Below are 18,766 nucleotides of genomic sequence, written 5' to 3'. Positions count from 1 at the left end.
TGGCCTTGCTCTCCTCAGTCCTTTTTTGTCCTACTGCCACAACAGCACGCGAAATACTTCTCCAGAACCCCTGCTTCACTTACTGTTGTTTTTCCCTGATAAGTCCTCTGCATTCCCCCCCCACCTTTTTCTTCCTGCCTTCCCTCCTCCTTTTATTGTACACAAGGAGGAGAAGGATGCTAACAAATTGGAACAAGTTCAGAGGAGGGGGACAAGGATGATCAGGGGGCTGGAAACCAAGCATTATGAGGAAAGGCTGAAAGAATTGGGCATGTTTAGCCTTGAGAAAAGAAGATGAGGGATGATATGATAGCACTTTTCAAATATTTGAAAGGCTGTCATACAGAGGAGGGGCAAGATCTGTTCTCGATCATTCCAGAGTGCAGGACACGCAACAATGGGCTCAAGTTAAAAGAAGCCAGATTTCAGTTGAATATCAGGAAAAACTTCCTAACTGTTAGAGCAGTACGACAGTGGAACCAGTTACCTCGGGAGTTGGTGAGTGCTCCAACACTGGAGGCATTCGAGAAAAACTTAGATAATCACCTGGCAGATATGCTTTGATTGTATTCCTGCTTTGACCAGGGGGTTGAACTTGATGGCCTTGTAGGACACTTCCAAGTTCACTTTTCGATGATTTCTATGATTTATTGTCTGAAGAATTTGACCTGGAACAGTCTCTCCACTCCTTGGACATCTACCCAGACAGGACAGAAGACTTTAGACAAACAACCAAACTTTTTTTCTCTTACCAAGGTCCCAAAAAAGGACACCAAGTCTCCTCTCAATGTTTCTCCAAGTGGGTTTTTTTAGGCTACTGCCCTGACATATGAACTGGTAAACAAACCTCTGCCTTGGGCTTTCCACAGTCACTGCACTGGGGAAGTTTCCTCATCTTCTACCTTCCTATGTGGCATAGACTACAGTGGGGTCTTGACTTGAGAACTTAATCCGTATTGGAAGGCAGTTCTCAAGTCAAAAATTTCTCAGGTCAAATCTGCATTTCCCATAGGAATGCATTGAAAACCATTTGATCCGTATCTGCTCTTTTCCGTCCGTGCTTCGGAGAGAGCCGGGAGGAGGGCAAGGCTCGGGTGTTCTGGTGGCCTTCCTCCCGAGCCCTCGCTCGCCCGCTGCCCAAGGATGCCTGGTGTCTCCCGGGCTGGCTAGCTGGCTGGTTGGCAGTGCTTTGCTATGATCGGTTCCCTGCTTGGGGAACTGACCATGGCAAAGCAATGCTTTTTTAACAGCTGATGGGTGGTTCCAAAATGGCCGCTGCTGTTTTCTGGACGTATTCCTCGCTTACCGAGGCAGCGAAAATGGCCGCCCCTATGGAGGATCTTCGCTGAACGGTGAGTTTTTGCCCCATAGGAACGCATTAAACAGGCTTTAATGCGTTTCTATGGGTTTTTTGTTCCGTTTAGCGACGATTTCACATAGCGACGTTAATCTTGGAACGGATTAACGTCGCTATGCGGGGCACCATTGTACCATATTTTTCGCACCATAAGACACACTTTCCCCCCACAAAACGGGGGGGGGGGTGGAAAGTCTTTGTGTCTTATGGAGTGAAGAAAACAGATTATATTTTCCTGTTTTCTTCTCCTAAAAAATTGGTGCATCTTATGGAAAGGTGCGTCTTATGGAGCGAAAAATACGGTAAGTAATAGTCTTTTCTTTTATCAATACAGTTTTACTATTCCAGTAACAAAATACTTCTTGATGATATGAATAGTAAAAACAAAATTAGCCTGAGCAATGTGATTCACTGTGATACATTTATTAATGCATCTCATGAGATACTGATATATTGGCATAGTGTCCCTTCACTATTTTTTACATAGACATTCAGTACAGTGGTGCCTCGCTTAATGACGTTAATTCATTCCAGCGAAATCGCTGTAGAGCGAAAACGTAAAGCGAAAATAAAAAACCCATTGAAACACATTAAAACTCGGTTAATGTGTTCCAGTGGGCTAAAAACTCACTATCCAGCGAAGATCCTCCATACGGTGGCCATTTTCAGTGCCTGTATAGTGAGGAATCCATCCCTGAGCACAGCGGGGAGCCATTTTGAGCACCGGGCGGTCATTTTGAAAACCTAACAATCAGCTGTTTTGATGGTCGTAATGCGAAGAATCCATTCCGGAAGCAGGGAACTGACCTTCGCAAAGCGAAAAAAAAAAACCCATTTAAAACATCATTTTGCGATCGCAATTGCGATTGCAAAAACATCGTGAAGTGGATTCGTCGTAATGCGGGATAACTGTATTAGGAGCTATTAACCGTTTTTATCTTGTATACTGCAAAAAATCTTTCATTCAGCATCTCATCCCATGTTAAAATATTTGCAGATATTTTTCCCCCTCAGCAATGAGCTTTTTTCATTTCTTTGCTAAGGTGACAAGATGGCTGAAGAAGCTAGGATCACTAAATTAAGCTTCGAGTTTTGGCTGCACAAGACTCTCAAGTGGGGTCAGAGCACCACTTCAGAATCTCAGCAAGATGTCTGCCTTCACTTGCCTGAATTACAGGAATTTCTACTGCAGATTTATGGAGTTTTGAAACATATGGTAAGTGAATTAGCTGGAAGAATGAACTGTTCTGAGGACTGTTACAGAAATGTTCTGCACCCCACGTTTTGACAAGACAGAAAGCTAACAGTAGCAGAAAGCCTTGTAGTATTGACCTAATGTATTATTGGATCACAAAAACAAGTTGGGGAAACAGCCACAGGTAATGCAAACAGGAATGTGTTTCCTGCGTTTCTGATTTATTGTGAAGGGAGCTTTTTCTTCTTGATTGGTTATGTTCTCACATGAGATTTCCTGCTCAACAGAGTAACCTTTTAAAAAATACTTTATAATAAACAAGTATTTGATTCTGGTTTGCAGGCCATAAATTGGATTATTTAAAGACTCTAAACATACAGAATTATAAGTGATCCCTTAAATCATAAACAGTCTGCTGACATATTAATCCCACATTTTGGCATACAAAGAAATTTCAGGCCACTACCATTGGATTACAAGCAAATATTTCTTGTCATGTCTATGCGGTGTCCTAGAATATGTAATTGTTTTAAATGACAGATTGTAGTTTGTTGCAGTGTTTTCCTATGTTTGTGTGCACTAAAATGGAATTTTCTTTTCTAGTTTTAAAATAGCAATTGTCACATGTCATATGAAGTGCTGAAAAATCATTTACAGGTCAGAGATTGCTTATATATGAGACTGGAAAATATTTCCTAGGAAATTTTTAATTATGACAAGTTGTTGGTGAAACTTGGCCTCATAGGGTTCTTCTGGTTTTGGCCCCAGTAGTTTTAAGACTAGCTACAAGTGTGTGTCAGATCTCACTAATAATAATAATGTAGTATGTGATGTTTACCTTTACTGTTTCTCACATATTTAATACCGTTAAGAAAGTGTTCCTTTATTAGAGAGTACTGCTACAAAAATTAGGTGGGGAAGGAAATGACTGCATTATAATGTTTACAAATTGTCCCGTGTATTTTATAGCAAACCTGTTTTCCATTTGGTCCAACTTTGTTTAGATTTTGTAGCAGTAGTGTCTGTTAAATTTCAGGTTGTAAGTAACTTAAGTATGATGTCACATAGAATATAGCAAACAGTAACAGGCACCACAGGACTTCTCTGTTCATGTAATCCGTAGCATGATGTAAGAGGCATGACACTTTGTATGATGTGAGTGTTGTTTCAGTTTGTTTGACACATCCCATTCCATCCCAGACACAAAGGAAAACTCTCTCCCTAGATGTTGAGCTGGATAAATGCATTGGCAAAGCAGCTACCATGTTCTCTAGACTCACAAAGAGAATATGGCTCAATAAGAAGCTGATAACATATACCAATTTCCAGGTCTATAGAGCCTGTGTCCTGAGCACACTCCTGTATTGCAGTGAGTCCTGGACCCTTTGTGCACGGCAGGAGAGGAAGTTGAACACCTTCCATATGCGTTGCCTCCGACGGATCTTTGGTATCACCTGGCAGGACAAAGTTCCAAATAGAGTAGTCCTAGAATGAGCTAGAATTTCTAGCATGTATACATTACCGAAACAGGGACGTTTACATTGACTTGGGCATGTTGTGAGAATGGCTGATGGTCAGATTCCAAAAGATCTCCTGTAAGGAGAATTATTGCAGGGAAATCACCCCAGAGGGAGACCACAGCTGCGATACAATTTATTTAAATATTTATATATTTACTTGATTTGTATCCCACCCATCTGGTCTATACGACCATTCTAGGTGGCTAACTGCAAGCGGGATCTGAAGGCCTTAGGAATGGACCTCAACAGATGGGAAACACTGACATCTGAGCGTTCAGCCTGGAGGCAGGTGTTGCATCGCGGCGTCTCCCAATTTGAAGAGACCCTTGTCCAGTAGACTGAGGCAAAGAGGCAGCCACGAAAGCAGCAAAATCAGGGAGCTGGACAGGGGACAGATTGTATTTGTCTTCAGTGTGGAAGGGATTGTCATTCTCAAATTGGCCTTCTCAGCCACACTAGATGCTGTTTCAAGTCCTCCATGCAGAGCACGTTACCATAGTCTCCTGAGACTGAAGGATGCCTATGCTAAATATGTGCATGTAGTCTTTCCTTACTTGCATGCTGAGCAAGAATAATGGGAAAGTCATTGACCCCATAGGGCTTATTTAGTCATTGCTATAGTCATTATGGTAATAATCTTCATTGCCACCATTATGTTCATATCCCCTCCTTCCTATTTATGGTGACATAAATATCCTCCATCCATTTTTATTCTAACAACAGTACTGTGAAGTAGGTCAGTCTGAAAGATAATCATTGGCCCCAGATCAGTTGCCAGCTTCATAATAACCTGCATCTCCCTGGTTCTGGTGCACTACACTGCATGTTAGAATTAGTTGGAGCAACAGGAAGTATATCTAGTGGCTGAAATCCTGTTGCTTATCATAAGCCAAATTGTAACTGTTGGCCAGTTCCTTCCTTGTAAAACAGCCCCATCCCCGCTGTGATTCTTGGGTGTGTGCATATATGCTGGTATGATACATGCACCACGACCCTCACCTGCAAATGAGACACTTGGTTTACTAGGAAGGAATGACCCAAAATTTATGAATTAGTTTTATGCTAACTAACAGGATTTCAGCCTTATAATAATCATTATCTAAATAATCATTATAGGGATGTGGTGGCGCTGCGGGCTAAACCGCAGAAGCCTGTGCTGCAGGGTCAGAAGACCAGCAGTCGTAAGATCGAATCCACGCGACGGAATGGGCGACCATCACTTGTCCCAGCTCCCGCCAACCTAGCATGCAAATGCAAGTAGATTAATAGGGACTACCTCGGTGGGAAGGTAACAGCATTCCGTGTCTAAGTTGCACTGGCCATGTGACCATGGAAGATTGTCTTCGGACAAAACCCTGGCTCTATGGCTTGGAAATGGGGATGAGCACCGCCCCCTAGAGTCGAACACGACTGGACGAAAATTGTCAAGGGGAACCTTTACCTTTGCTAAATAATCATTATCTAATGCCCTCCCTTTGCTGTTTCTATTTGCTCTACATTTCCTGATTGTATACATTTCCTGATTGTGATTACTATCTGATCAACAGGTTTATTTTTTTGGTTGTTTGGTTTGGTATACACAGATGTGGTAGAGACCACAGTGTGCAAAACTTGCTTGTTTTATCTCCTAGGTTCCACCAGGCAGCATGCCCATGCAGTGCTGGCTGTGGGTTTCTGGGAGTTATAGTCCAAATAAGTAACTTTATGACTATGTTAATTCCTCATTTGTTTTCCTATTGCAAAGTTGGAATTTAGCCTGAAGTTTATATCTGTTGCCCTTACAGTTTCTTTCTTACGTTGATGCATAATTAGTCATTTTTGTTTCTGCTGCCATCTGCATAGTGGATGAGACTTAAGAGTTTGAAGCAAGTTATTATTGTGAACTTTCTTTGAAGATGCTATGTCTTGTATATAATTTTCTCTAAACCCCTCTTGTTCCAGACATCAGTTTTTTTGACACACAATCTTTTTGATATTTGCATTTTTTTAAATTCAGAGCTGCAGCACTGCTATCCAAGAGTTTCCATTAATTGGTCAGCTTTTGGGAAGGCTTTGTTGGAATCCCTTTGTTGTTGGCTATGGTAGGTATTTAAATTAGCCTGGTGAAAAAAATCATACTTGCTTTTTGGGATTTCTTTGTTTCTGGGAAAAGTTACCAAACTACTTGAAAATACATAATAGATTTAATGATTTTTAAGTGTGTAATATAGTTTCTCTATAAAGTACAACTCTGCTCCCTCATTGTAACATAGAGATAACCCTGACTTCTAGCACAGTGAAAACTCTGGCGGGTTCTACCAAATTAGTAAGTTTTTGAGTTTGACTTTGCTAGTGTGTCACCAAATCTGAGGATCAGCCCAGCTGTGTTTATTACAAGTATGCTGGCTACTAGTTGGTGAATCAGCCACAGCTGATACATGCACATACAGTGTGGAAAAGTTGTGATTTGTGTCATTGGAGGAAGTACCCATATCAGTGAAATCACAGATCTTCAATATAAGGTAATTTATTCACATAAATCAAATGTACTTCAATCTTATTGAAATGACTGAGATTGAGGGCAGTTCTGACCAAAAATCTTATCTGGAGCATAACTGAAATCTTTAAAATGCCCTCCAGTTTATGAATGTGCAATATTGTGGGAATGTGGTAGTGAGCACAAGAGGTATCCAAATGCAAATAAGACAGCTGATGTACCGTATTTTTTGCACCATAAGACACACTTTCCCCCCCAAAAAAGAGGGGTAGAAAGTCTGTGCGTCTTATGGAGTGAAGGTGGTGACTTCGCCCCCACTGGCCCCGTGGGGGGCAGCATCGCAAGGGTCCGTGGGAGCCTTCCAGGACCCTTGTGACACTCCCCCACCCCCGACGGGGCCAGTGGGGGCGAAATAACCGACCTTCCAAGACCTTGTGAGAGGCTTGAAAGCCTCTCAAAAGGTCCTGGAAGCTGCCGATTCCCCCCTGCACCCGTGGGGGGGTGGGGGCAGCGTGGCAAGGCTCCTGGAAGGCTCCCTCGGACCCTTGCCACGCTGTCCCCACCTCCCCACGGGCGCAGGGGGGGAAATCGCCAGCTTCTGGCGAAATAGCGACCTTCCATGACCTTTCAAGCCTCTCAAAAGGTCCTGGAAGCTGGCGATTTTACCCCCCCTGCACCCGTGGGTGGGGTGGGGGTAGCGTGGCAAGGGTCCGAGGGAGCCTTCCAGGACCCTTGCCACGCTGCCCCACCCCCCACCACGGGTGCAGGGGGGGTTAAAATCGCCAGCTTCTGGCAAAATAGCAACCTTCCAGGACCTTTCAAGCCTCTCAAAAGGTCCTGGAAGCTGGCGATTTTACCCCCCCCTGCACCCGTGGGGGGTGGGGGCAGTGTGACAAGGGTCCGAGGGAGCCTTCCAGGACCCTTGCCATGCTGCCCCACCCCCCCACGGGTGCAGGGGGGGTTAAATTGGCCGTTTCTGGGAGTGTTTTGAGGCTTGGGAAGCCTCAAAACACTGCCAGAAGCTGGCGATTTTAACCCCCCTGCACCTGTGGGGGGGTGGGGGGAGCGTCGGAAGGGTCCGAGTGAGCCTTCCAGGACCCTTACGACGCTCCCCCCACCCCCACGGGGCCCGTGGGGGCGAAATCGCCACCTTTTGGGGCTCTTCTGAAGCTTCCCAAGCCTCAAAAGAGCCCCCAAAAGTGGCGATTTTGCCCCCTCTGCCCCCCCGGGGGAGGCAGAGTGAGTCTCCAAAGGGTCTTAGAATGCACCCTAGGACCCTTTGGAGACTGACCCTGCCTCCCCCGGGGCCAGAGGGGGCGAAATCGCCACCTTTGGGGGCTCTTCTGAGGCTTGGGAAGCTTCAGAAGAGCCCCAAAAGGTGGCGATTTCGCCCCCTCTGACACCCGGGGGAGGCAGGGTGAGTCTCCAAAGGGTCCTAGAATGCACCCTAGGACCCTTTGGAGACTGACGCTGCCTCCCCTGGGGGCCAGAGGGGGCGACATCGCCACCTTTGGGGGCTCTTCTGAGGCTTGGGAAGCTTCAGAAGTGCCCCAAAAGGTGGCGATTTTGTCCCCTCTGGCCCCCGGGGGAGGCAGGGTGAGTCTCCAAAGGGTCCTGGAACACACCCTAGGACCCTTTGGAGACTGACCCTGCCTCCCCCGGGGCCAGAGGGGGCGAAATCGCCACCTTTGGGGGCTCTTCTGAGGCTTGGGAAGCTTCAGAAGAGCCCCAAAAGGTGGCGATTTCGCCCCCTCTGACACCCGGGGGAGGCAGGGTGAGTCTCCAAAGGGTCCTAGAATGCACCCTAGGACCCTTTGGAGACTCACCCTGCCTCCCCCGGGGGCCAGAGGGGGTGAAATCGCCACCTTTGGGGGCTCTTCTGAGGCTTGGGAAGCTTCAGAAGAGCCCCCAAAGGTGGCGATTTTGTCCCCTCTGACACCCGGGGGAGGCAGGTTGAGTCTCCAAAGGGTCCTGGAACACACCCTAGGACCCTTTGGAGACTGACGCTGCCTCCCCTGGGGGCCAGAGGGGGCGACATCGCCACCTTTGGGGGCTCTTCTGAGGCTTGGGAAGCTTCAGAAGAGTCCCAGAAGGTGGCGATTTCACCCCCTCTGGCCCCCGGGGGGGCAGGGGGAGTCTCCAAAGCGTCCTGGAACACACCCTAGGACCCTAGAACCCTAGGGTGTGTTCCATAAGATGGACCTCTCCATAAGGCTCATTAATTTTAGGAGAAGAAAGCAGATTATTTTTTTCCTGTTTTCTTCTCCTAAAAATTTGGTGCGTCTTATGGAAAGGTGCGTCATATGGAGCGAAAAATACGGTATTTCAGATGTAACATATATCTGCAGTCTAAAGTGGAATCTTGCAAAAGAATTCTGTGTCTAGGTGAATGCAAAAATACTGTACCTGAACGCATGGCACGTACCCACTTTACCTCCTTCTGAAATATTATTTGGAGAAGAGCACTGTGCCATTGAATAGTTAAGGAAATAACCACTTAACAAAAATAACTGATGTAGTTCAATATAGAGTTTCAGTGGTTCAGAAGTATGTTATCGAAAAAGGTCAAATATTCTACTGTAAAAGGTGGCATGCATTGTTTGATTTTAATATATGAATCTGTTGTTGCTAAAGCACTCTCTGGGCAGTTTACAACATAATTATGTGAGGAACACTTTGCCCCCCAGTGAGTTTGGTACTCATTTTACTGGCCTGGGAAGGACAGAAGGCTCATTCAACCTTGACCCAGCTTCCAGGACCTGTCGGGATCAAACTCAGTTCATGAGCAGAGGGTTGACTGTAATACTGCTGTTTAACCACAGCACCACAGTGTTTTGTGTGTTCATAATTGATGCTTTATGTACATTTATTAATAAATCGAATAAGATAAGAAAATTTACTAGGCACATGATAGTTCTGTTGAAATTCATAATTCATTTTAGTCATAACGGCTAGTCCATTATTATAGAAAGCCTCTATTAAACTACTTTGGACTATACACCACAGTAATCACAGGCACAAAGTGTTGCCTACATTTGATCAATGTAGTGACTTGAAATCATGTAATACTAAAAATAAAGAATGGTCCTTTTTCGTTTTTTAACACAAGCAAAAAATTGCTCTTGCTCTACTTTGATTTTTTTAAAGAATGCTCTTATTTGGATTACTATCTGCAGATGAATGCCAGAAGATCCTAATGTGGTGCTTATGTTGTCTGTACAGTGGTGAACCACAGAACCCTGTGGAATTGAAGGCCAACAGCTGGATACAAGTAAGCAAATGAATCCTCTTCCAACTGCTTCAAATTACTTGATTATTTAAAGATGCAGCATCTACAGCATAGAGACAGTGTGTCATTTTTAGAAACCACTCTAGAGACTTCCTAGATTCACATTTATTGAAATATGTTCTACTTTAATTAAAGCACAATCTCTGCTGTCTCATTTTAAGCATTAAAATATAGAGTTTAAACTGAAATAATTTTAATAGTTTTTGATAAATGGAACATAAATTCCAATAACTTCAAGTGAAGAACAAAGTCTGCAAATCAGCAAGCAAGGGAATGCTATAAAAGCAAACTTTCAATTAGGAAAAAATAATATAATCTGGACAGATGCCAGTGTTTGTTTTGAGAACAATTCCTGTATACTCTTTAATTTTTTTCTCTTTTTGTTTAATCTTGCTAGCCTTGGGAAAAACTAATTGCATCCAAGTTTTATGTAGACAGTGAAAGAAAATATTTGTTTGCAGCTTAAATTTTTTGTTGTGCTCCAAGTTGAATGAACCCATAATTGCTTGAAAGTTACAGACAGAAATCTTTGATGTAGGCCTTTACAGTTGTCCTCACTATTCATATATAGGTATTTACTTCTAAATAATTTAGCTCATGCATAGACTAATTTTCTCTGCAGGTGATAAATACATATTTCATAATTATCTTGCAAAATAGTCTTGTATAGCCAAGAATATATATGCTAGAGAAAATGTTGCTATATCTGATTGCCCAGAATATTGTTTGTATGTGACCAATCAGATCTTGGCCAAGGTGAGAGTTTAGTGTACCTCCATGCACCTCTCCTCCCTTTGCATGAGATTCATCTTAGCTAGAGAATGGCCAGGAAGAAACCTGAAGCTCAGTTCTTGAATTAAGTAGTAAAGAGCAACAGTGGGGAACTTGCAGAAAAGTTGTTGGGGGCAGCATTTCAATAATGGATAGAGCAAAGAAGCGGGATCAGAAATCTCAACATATTTTGTCAAGGATAATTTCCATACTGAGGCAGAACAAGGCTTATGATAATCAGCAGCCATATTTGACAGGTGTGCAAAAGTCTGAATCATGCTGTCTGGGATGATGCAATGTCCACACTGATTGGCTGTATGTAACTGTGTGGACATGTGGAGAAGATGTATGGATATCTTCTAATGAATGTCAAGCTGCTGAACTTCTGTATATATTGTAAATACACTTGGTGTTGGAAGAAACTGTCTTTGTCTGTGTGAATCAATTGGCCTGCCTGGACTGGGACAAAAACTCTGCTAACTTGCACCAACATATTTTAGCTTCTTATTATGAGTAACTAAACCTTAGGATATAATTTGACCATCATTAACATGTGCTGGTACAGGTAGCTGTGTTCTGGGGCACATTCTTAAAAGACAGCTGCAGGTCAATAATCCTGTTTCGAAACGGTGTTCACAGAATGAGATGAGTGGGTTAAATCTGAAGATCTTCTAAAATGGAAAGGGCACTTCTGCTAATGTAAGATGTTTCCCCTTCAGTGACCACCAACTGGTTTCTGGTAATTCCTGCTTTCTTTTGTAGCCTGTACATGTTCTATCCTGAATGTCTCAAAGGGTCACTTAACAAGTAGATTTTAAGGAAGGCCTACTGTCTTTGCTGCCTTGTCGTGGCGAAAGGGCTTGAGTAACTCAGAGAAGCTATGGGCTATGCCGTGCAGGGCCACCCAAGACGGACAGATCATAGTGGAGAGTTCTGACTAAACACAATCCACCTGGATTAGGAATTGGCAAGCCACTCCAGTATCTTTGCCAAGAATACCCCATGGACAGAAACAAAAGGCTAAAATATATGACTCTGGAAGATGGGACCCTCAGGTTGGAAGGCGTCCAACAGGTTACTGAAGAGCAGAGGACAAGTACAAGTAGCTGCAGAGCTAATGAAGTGGTTGGGTCAAAGCCGAAAGGATGCTCAGCTGTGGATGTGCCTCGAATTGAAAGGAAAGTTCGATGCTGCAAAGAAGAATACTGCGTAGGAACCTGGAGTGTAAGATCTATAAATCTTGGTAAGCTGGGTGTGGTCAAACAGGAGATGGCAAGAATAAACAGTGACATCCTGGGTGTCAGTGAACTAAAATGGACAGGAATGGGCGAATTTAATTCAGACAATTATATCTACTATTGTGGGCAAGATTCCCGTAGAAGAAATGGAGTAGCCCTCATAGTCAGCCAAAGAGTGGGAAAAGCTGTAATGGGATATAATCTCAAAAATGATAGAATGATTTCAATACGAATCCAAGGCAGACCTTTCAACATCACAGTAATCCAAGTTTATGCACCAACCACCATTGCTAAGGAGACTAAAATTGACCAATTCTATGAAGACTTACAACACCTTCTAGAACTGACACTTTGCAGTCCAGGGGACTCTCAAGAGTCTCCTCCAGCACCACAATTCAAAAGCATCAATTCTTCGGCGGTCAGCCTTCTTTATGGTCCAAATCTCACTTCCATACATCACTACTGGAAAAACCATAGCTTTGACTATGTGGACCATTGTCAGCAAGATGATGTCTCTGCTTTTTAAGATGCTGTCAAGGTTTGTCATCGCTTTCCTCCCAAAAAGCAGTTGTCTTTTAATTTCGTGGCTGCTGTCACCATCTGCAGTGATCATGGATCCCAAGAAAGTAAAATCTGTCACTGCCTCCATATCTTCCTCTTCCACAGTATTTGCCAGGAGGTGATGGGACCAGTTTTGAAGTTCTCCTTCAAAATGAAAAGAAAAAACTTGAATAGTGACTACATGACTTCAGGTATTTTAAAAAGAAATGCTGTTTTTCTTGATGTTGTGTGTAGCTTCACAAGTGTTCAGAACTGTGTTTTCTGTTTTGTTTTGACAAAGAATAATATTCAAAGTATCTAGACCCATAGTAGTTTGTGCACAAAAATTACCCAGGAATGTTAAGTTATTTTCAGCTTGGACAATGCAGAGATACTTGCTACAGCATATGAGAACAATTAAAATAAGATTACAAATATAATAATTACAATGTGGAGCAGACTGCACTGGCAGATATTGGAATGTAGAGATCACTTTAATCATAGCACTTTCCATCATGTGGGTGGTCATATTGTGCAGAGAATTGTTAACCTTTCTCCCTGATACATTGATTTTAACAGTAGAGAAATAAACAGTATTCTACAGTCCTCTCAATATTCTTTGCTTATATAAGCTTTTTCTGGTAGGCTGTTTGCTTTATTTGGGGTCCTTATTTTCACCAGTAGTAATTTAGGGCATGGCTATAAGAAAATCTGACCTTCCCTGAACTAATTCTTATGCTATCCCTTCAGGGTCTCCCCTTCAAATTAATGTGTTAACTCTTTCCCACTATCTGATGCATAGTTACCAAAATTGTAATATGTAATTTCTTTTGCAAGAGGAAACAAACACTGACAGTCCACATTTTGTCTTGATTTTAGATAACATTTCACTTTCAATAAGAAAAGAAAATTGTCTTCTTTCTGCAGTGAATCGAAGATGTACTGCTGCCATTGATAATTTGTTTTCTTTATTTGTATTTCAAATAATTATTGCATTGCCTTAAGTCGGCAGAGAAGATAGACTCTTTTCCCAATGTTGATCTGTATGTTCCTATGTTTCAAAAAGCAGGAGAGTTTCTCAGAGAAAAGAAACCTTTGCTTTAAAACAAACAAGCAAATGTAGTTGAAGCAAGTGGGGTGTTGTGTATACCATCTAGTCCAATTTATGTATAAATATTTTCTGTACAAATTTGGACCAATTCACCCTGATATGATTTTTTAAAATTTATTTTTCAAATTTCCAAAACAAATACAAAAATACAAAATACTTACTAATTCAATCTAAAACACAGCACACCCCATACCCACAGGACCCCTTGGAGCAATACCTTTATTACAAACCTCCTTTCCAAAATTGTATTGATTGTTGCTTAGAGGCTTTCCCCTTTCCTTTCACTAATACAAATTCAATAAATCTACCCCAAATAGCATAAAAAATATCTAAACTTATTTCCCCTCTTTTCATCTTAAGTTCAGTAGTCAATTTGTCATTTAATGCAATGTCCCATACTTCATTATACCCATCTTCTAATTTAATATCATTTTTATCTTTCCAATATCTAGCTACAGTGGAACCTCTGCTTAGGAACTTAATCTGTTCCAGAATGGCAGCCGTAAATTGAAACGTTCATAAGTAGAAGCACCATTTCCCATAGGAATGCATTGGAAACTGATTAATCCGTTCCGGACGAAGAAAAAAATACCCCACCAAAAAACAAAAACAAAACACTGCAAGCCCCTGGGGCTGCAAAAACCAAAACAAATCCCAAAATAAACATAAACAAAACCCCACCAGCCCAATCCCACCCTGCAAAAGGCAAAAAAAAGGTTAAAAAAGCAAAAAGCAGCACTCTACCGCCACTGCCAGGAAGCCTCCCGGACTCCAGCCACCCCTGCGAGGCCAGGGCTCCGTCGCTGGGCCAGGGCTTCTCCGCCGGCTTCGGAAGCTTTCCTGGGGTTCGCCGCAAGCGCCGCCTTTTTCCCCTGCTACGCGGCTTCTCTGCCACCATGGGAGGCTTTCCTGGGGCTTGCCCCAATCACCATCTTTCTCCGCCGCTGTGAAGTTCACACCTCATGCCCCTTGCTTGACTGTCAAGACTCAGAGCACACGAAGGCAAGCAATCCCCTTTTAAATACTGCTGCCACCAGGTGATCACTAAATCACCATTACTTCAGGAAGATGAAGATTCAGGTCCACACTTCAAAGTTGTTTTAATATAACATTTGGTTGTTGTGGGTTTTTCGGGCTTCTTGGCCGTGTTCTGAAAGTGGTTCTTCCTAACGTTTCGCCAGTCTCTGTGGCCGGCATCTTCAGAGGACAGCAAACTGTGCTCTGAAGATGCCAGCCACAGAGACTGGCGAAACGTTAGGAAGAACCACTTTCAGAACACGGCCAAGAAGCCCGAAAAACCCACAACAGCCATTAGATCCCGGCCGTGAAAGCCTTCATGAATACAATACAACATTTGTTTATTGATTACAGAAATTGATAGTGATTTCATGAATACAGTGGTGCCCCGTATAGCGAGGTTAATCCGTTCCGGATTAACCTTCGCTATGCGAAAACATCGCTGTACAGGGCAGGAAAAGCCTATTGGAACGCATTAAACTTAGTTTAATGCGTTCCAATAGGCGCCAAAACTTACCCCTCCAGCGATGTTTTCGCGGTCCGGCGGCCATTTTGGAGCCGCCGATCAGCTGATCGGCGGCTCCAAAATGGCCGCCGGATGACCCGAAATGGCCCCCGTCAGTGTTTTCGCGCCCTCCCCTTGCTTACCGAGGTCGCGAAACCGCTGCGGGGGGCATTTCGGGTCGTCCGCAGCCATTTTAATGGCCGCGGATGACTCGAAATGGCCCCCCGCAGCGTTTTCGCGACCTCGGTAAGCAAGGGGAGGGCGCGAAAACACTGACGGGGGCCATTTCGGGTCATCCGGCGGCCATTTTGGAGACGCTGATCAGCTGATCGGCGGCTCCAAAATGGCCGCCGGACGCCCCGATCGTTGCAAAGCGAGTGCGGCGATTGGGGCAGCTCCGTATAGCGATCCCCAAAAAGGGATCGCTATACGGATTCTTCGTTGTACGGTGCGCTCGTTAAGCGAGGCACCACTGTATCTTCTTTAGATGAATTTATTATTAACAAGAATCTTCTATTAGATGATACACTCCTAATTCTAATCACACCTCAGATTTCTCAACACTCTATCCCCTTCTCTACTCCCACTCTACTCATACTCTCTCCGACCCCCCTCCCCATATCTCAACTCTTATCACATCTCTCTTGGCTCTGCCTCTCCACAATATGAATGAACAATTAACATAACAGGCTGTCACACACCCCCAGTTCCCCTGTGTTCTTCCACACAACCCAGGTTCACTTTCGAGTATGACATTTAATTTTCAACCCTTTTCCGTTGCCACCAGAGGATATATTCCCCACTCTATTAAATATGACTCTTCAATCAGTGTTATTCAATAAAACAATGTTTATTTAAGTATTTATAAGTAAATCATGTGAATCATGGATGGTCTTATTTTATTCATTCAAGAAATTGTGCTTTGGTAACATTTATATTTGCTTATATATAATCATGTTAATCAAGGTATTTATTCATTTCTTATCTTCTTCTCTATCTCTCTGTTCTTCTCTAACACAAGACTGGTCCTAACTGCCTAAACTGCTTTTCTCCAACTCATATCCCTAACTCATCCCTAACTGACTCCAAACTCTAATTCTGTCTTCTGTTCTCTGATATATCCTTATTCCCGCCTCTTCTGTACAACCATTGGCTCCTGAATCAGGGTTCCATTGTGATGGACAGGAGTGGTTACTGACCTGTCCGTCACACAGGTGTTTGTGGCGAACCCCGGGAAAGCCTTCTATGGTGGCGGAGAAGCCGCGCTGCGGCGGAGAAATGCAGCGATTGAGGCAAGCCCCAGGAAAGCCTCCCATGGTGGCAGAGAAAGGTGGCGCTTGTGGCGAATCCTGGGAAAGCCTGTGGCGCTGGAAGCCCGGGAGGCTGAGCCCAGCTGGGATGGCCCAGTGGCGGTAGCAGCAGTGATGGAAGCCTGGGAGGCTGAGCCTCCCTTTTCCTAACCATTGGGGTGAAAGAGCTACAAAGAAGCCGCCTCTTCGGCACCAATGGCTGGAATTTCCCACTCCATTCCCCTTCCTTTTTCGTTTGTAAATAGAAGCTCCGTCCGCAAGTAGAGGCAAAATTTTGCAGCCAGAGATGTTTGTATCTTGAAATGTTCATAGGTAGGACATTCATAAGTAGAGGTTCCACTGTACTAATATTGTAGCACGTCATAAAATTGGAAATCAATTCCTTTTAGCAATAATCAAGTTCTATCTCATCAAACATTGACAACAAAGCAATTTTAGAATTAAATTCGATATCTTTTCCAAATATATCACATATTTCCTTAAAAGGTTTTTGCAGGTATTTATATGCTTCAAATTTGGGTCAGGGATTTAAAGAAAAATGGATTAAACAAAAACCCACAACTCGGATGGGAGTTACTTGGCACCATGAACTTTGGACATATAATAGACAAGCATTCCTTTCCTTCTGTCTGTCACTCCAGGAACTCTGCTCAAGGAAATCATGTGTTGAGTGTTTAGAAGATGGACTCTTAGTGTCCCCAGTCAATAGCATGGCTTGCCCAAGCATGTCCGCTTGTTTCCTACTAGCCAGATCAGTGTGTGTCATGTTTGTCTTCCACACATTCTGGGACATACACAGGCATCCACAGAAAGAATAAAAAGGACATTTTGGCCAGAGAGGTTGCCATGTAACACAGGAAAACGCAGGGTATGTTCAGGGTAGAAATCTTATTTGTGGCACTCTTGCAGGGTGAACCCTGCTCAGACAGGGAAGAAGTACAAGTAATGAGTTGCTGAGTGTTCTCAATCAGTACCTTAGCCAGCTCACCGCCTAGTTGCCGAAATCAGTGTGCCACATTTGCCACCCACCCAGTCTGGAATATGCACGAGCACTCATAACATGGAAAGAGGATCCCCTTATAATGGATGAAATCAGCAGATAGGTTCAGACCAAAAGCCTCTTATGTGTCATTCTTTCAGGGAGTGTGCTGTTTAAATGAAAAAAAAAAAAGCACAAATAAGAGAGAACTGGGGGGAAGGACATCTGCTAGGAGGGTAAGAAGATGTTCCCAAATATTTCCAGTCAGTATCCTGGTTTGCCTGAGTTTTCCCATGCTGCCTACAAGCCTAAATCAAAGTGTTACATCTGCTAGTAACCCACTCTAGAACATATACAGACCCAAAACAAGTCCAAAAAAGACCCCCTTGGTGTCTTTTAGCCAAGGAAAGGCTGTCCCATACAACAGAGAAGAAACAGCAGACAGTTAAGTTCAGACAGAAGTTTCTTGTGGGGGAGGAGGTAAGCAAGAGAGTCTCTGCTGTCAGCAGCTGAAATAGAAATTAAATGACAGAGTTCCCCCCCCGGGAAAAAAGTGTCTAAAATTGCTGAGAGGGCCTCCCAAGTGTTGTCAAAAGACTAGGGCGAAAGACATCTGATTTATAAATGGGACTGAGGGAAATTTCAGCTGCCCAGAGACTCTTGCAGAGTGCAGGTGGCATACAACTCAGATAGATAGATAGATAGATAGAGAGAGAGAGAGAGAGAGAGAGAGAGAGAGAGAGAGATGAACCTCAACTTTCAGGAGGTGAGATGGAAAACTCTTTCCCCTGCAAAAACTCACCAAATAGAATCTTTGCTGAGAGGGTCTTCCCAGTGTTTATCATAGCATTAAAACAGAAGGGATTTGATTTACAAAGGAGTAAGTGTAGAAGGATCCTCTGCTCTGTCAATGACAAAGCTGTCTCCCCTGCAATGAAAAAACTCAAATCCCAAAGACAGCTAATTTCCAAGGCAAACAACAGCAAAGGTATTTTTCTTTCACTAGGGAAACACTATGAGAAAGCCAAGAAGTTTCATGAAAGTTTGGAAAGATTTATTTTGAAAGAAACCTAGGGAAGGGAAATCTCTCCTCCTTGAAGAGAATGAAAAGTTAGGAGATTTGCTTATGAATGTTCACATGATGGAATATGCGGAAACTTCTTATTTCCAAGTAACATTGAATGCTGGTTCTTACTTGGGGTATCGACATAGTTTGGGATGGAAACAACCTTTATTAAACCTGGTAGGTGACATGAAGGTAGGGACACGTGAGACAGTGCAACCTTGTTGATTTTCCAGTACCTCTCGACATCTTTCAAAACAACTGACCATGGCAACTTTCTAGGTCATTTCTTTATAAGGCTTTTTAAAAGCTCGAAAAACTCGCCTGCTTTCACTAACATTTTCTTAAGCTAGTCTGGAATTGTATCCTGATTGCTTTTATGATTACTGTATATA

The 18,766-nt window shown here is 43.4% G+C and overlaps 1 protein-coding gene across 7 annotated transcripts in view; it reads left to right on the top strand.

Moving 5' to 3' along the window:
- FANCC (FA complementation group C) overlaps positions 1-18,766 on the top strand; it is a 102,879-nt gene that overhangs the window by 22,961 nt on the left and 61,152 nt on the right. For 3 of the 7 annotated variants that reach the window (XM_078386170.1, XM_078386169.1, XM_078386168.1), the window contains exons 2-3: positions 6,069-6,153; positions 9,725-9,819. In XM_078386170.1, coding sequence (XP_078242296.1) covers positions 6,069-6,153; positions 9,725-9,819 — 180 coding nt within the window. Of the gene's footprint in view, positions 1-2,400; positions 2,574-6,068; positions 6,154-9,724; positions 9,820-12,624; positions 14,000-18,766 lie in introns of those variants that run through there. The other 4 variants (XM_020803299.3, XM_078386172.1, XM_020803303.3 and 1 more) reach the window with 3 other exon arrangements.

The sequence above is a fragment of the Pogona vitticeps genome, chromosome 2 (genome assembly GCF_051106095.1).
Source record: "Pogona vitticeps strain Pit_001003342236 chromosome 2, PviZW2.1, whole genome shotgun sequence".
NCBI lineage: Eukaryota > Metazoa > Chordata > Lepidosauria > Squamata > Agamidae > Pogona > Pogona vitticeps.
The sequence above is the reverse complement of the archived record's forward strand: the minus strand, read 5'-3'. Positions and strand labels throughout refer to the sequence as shown.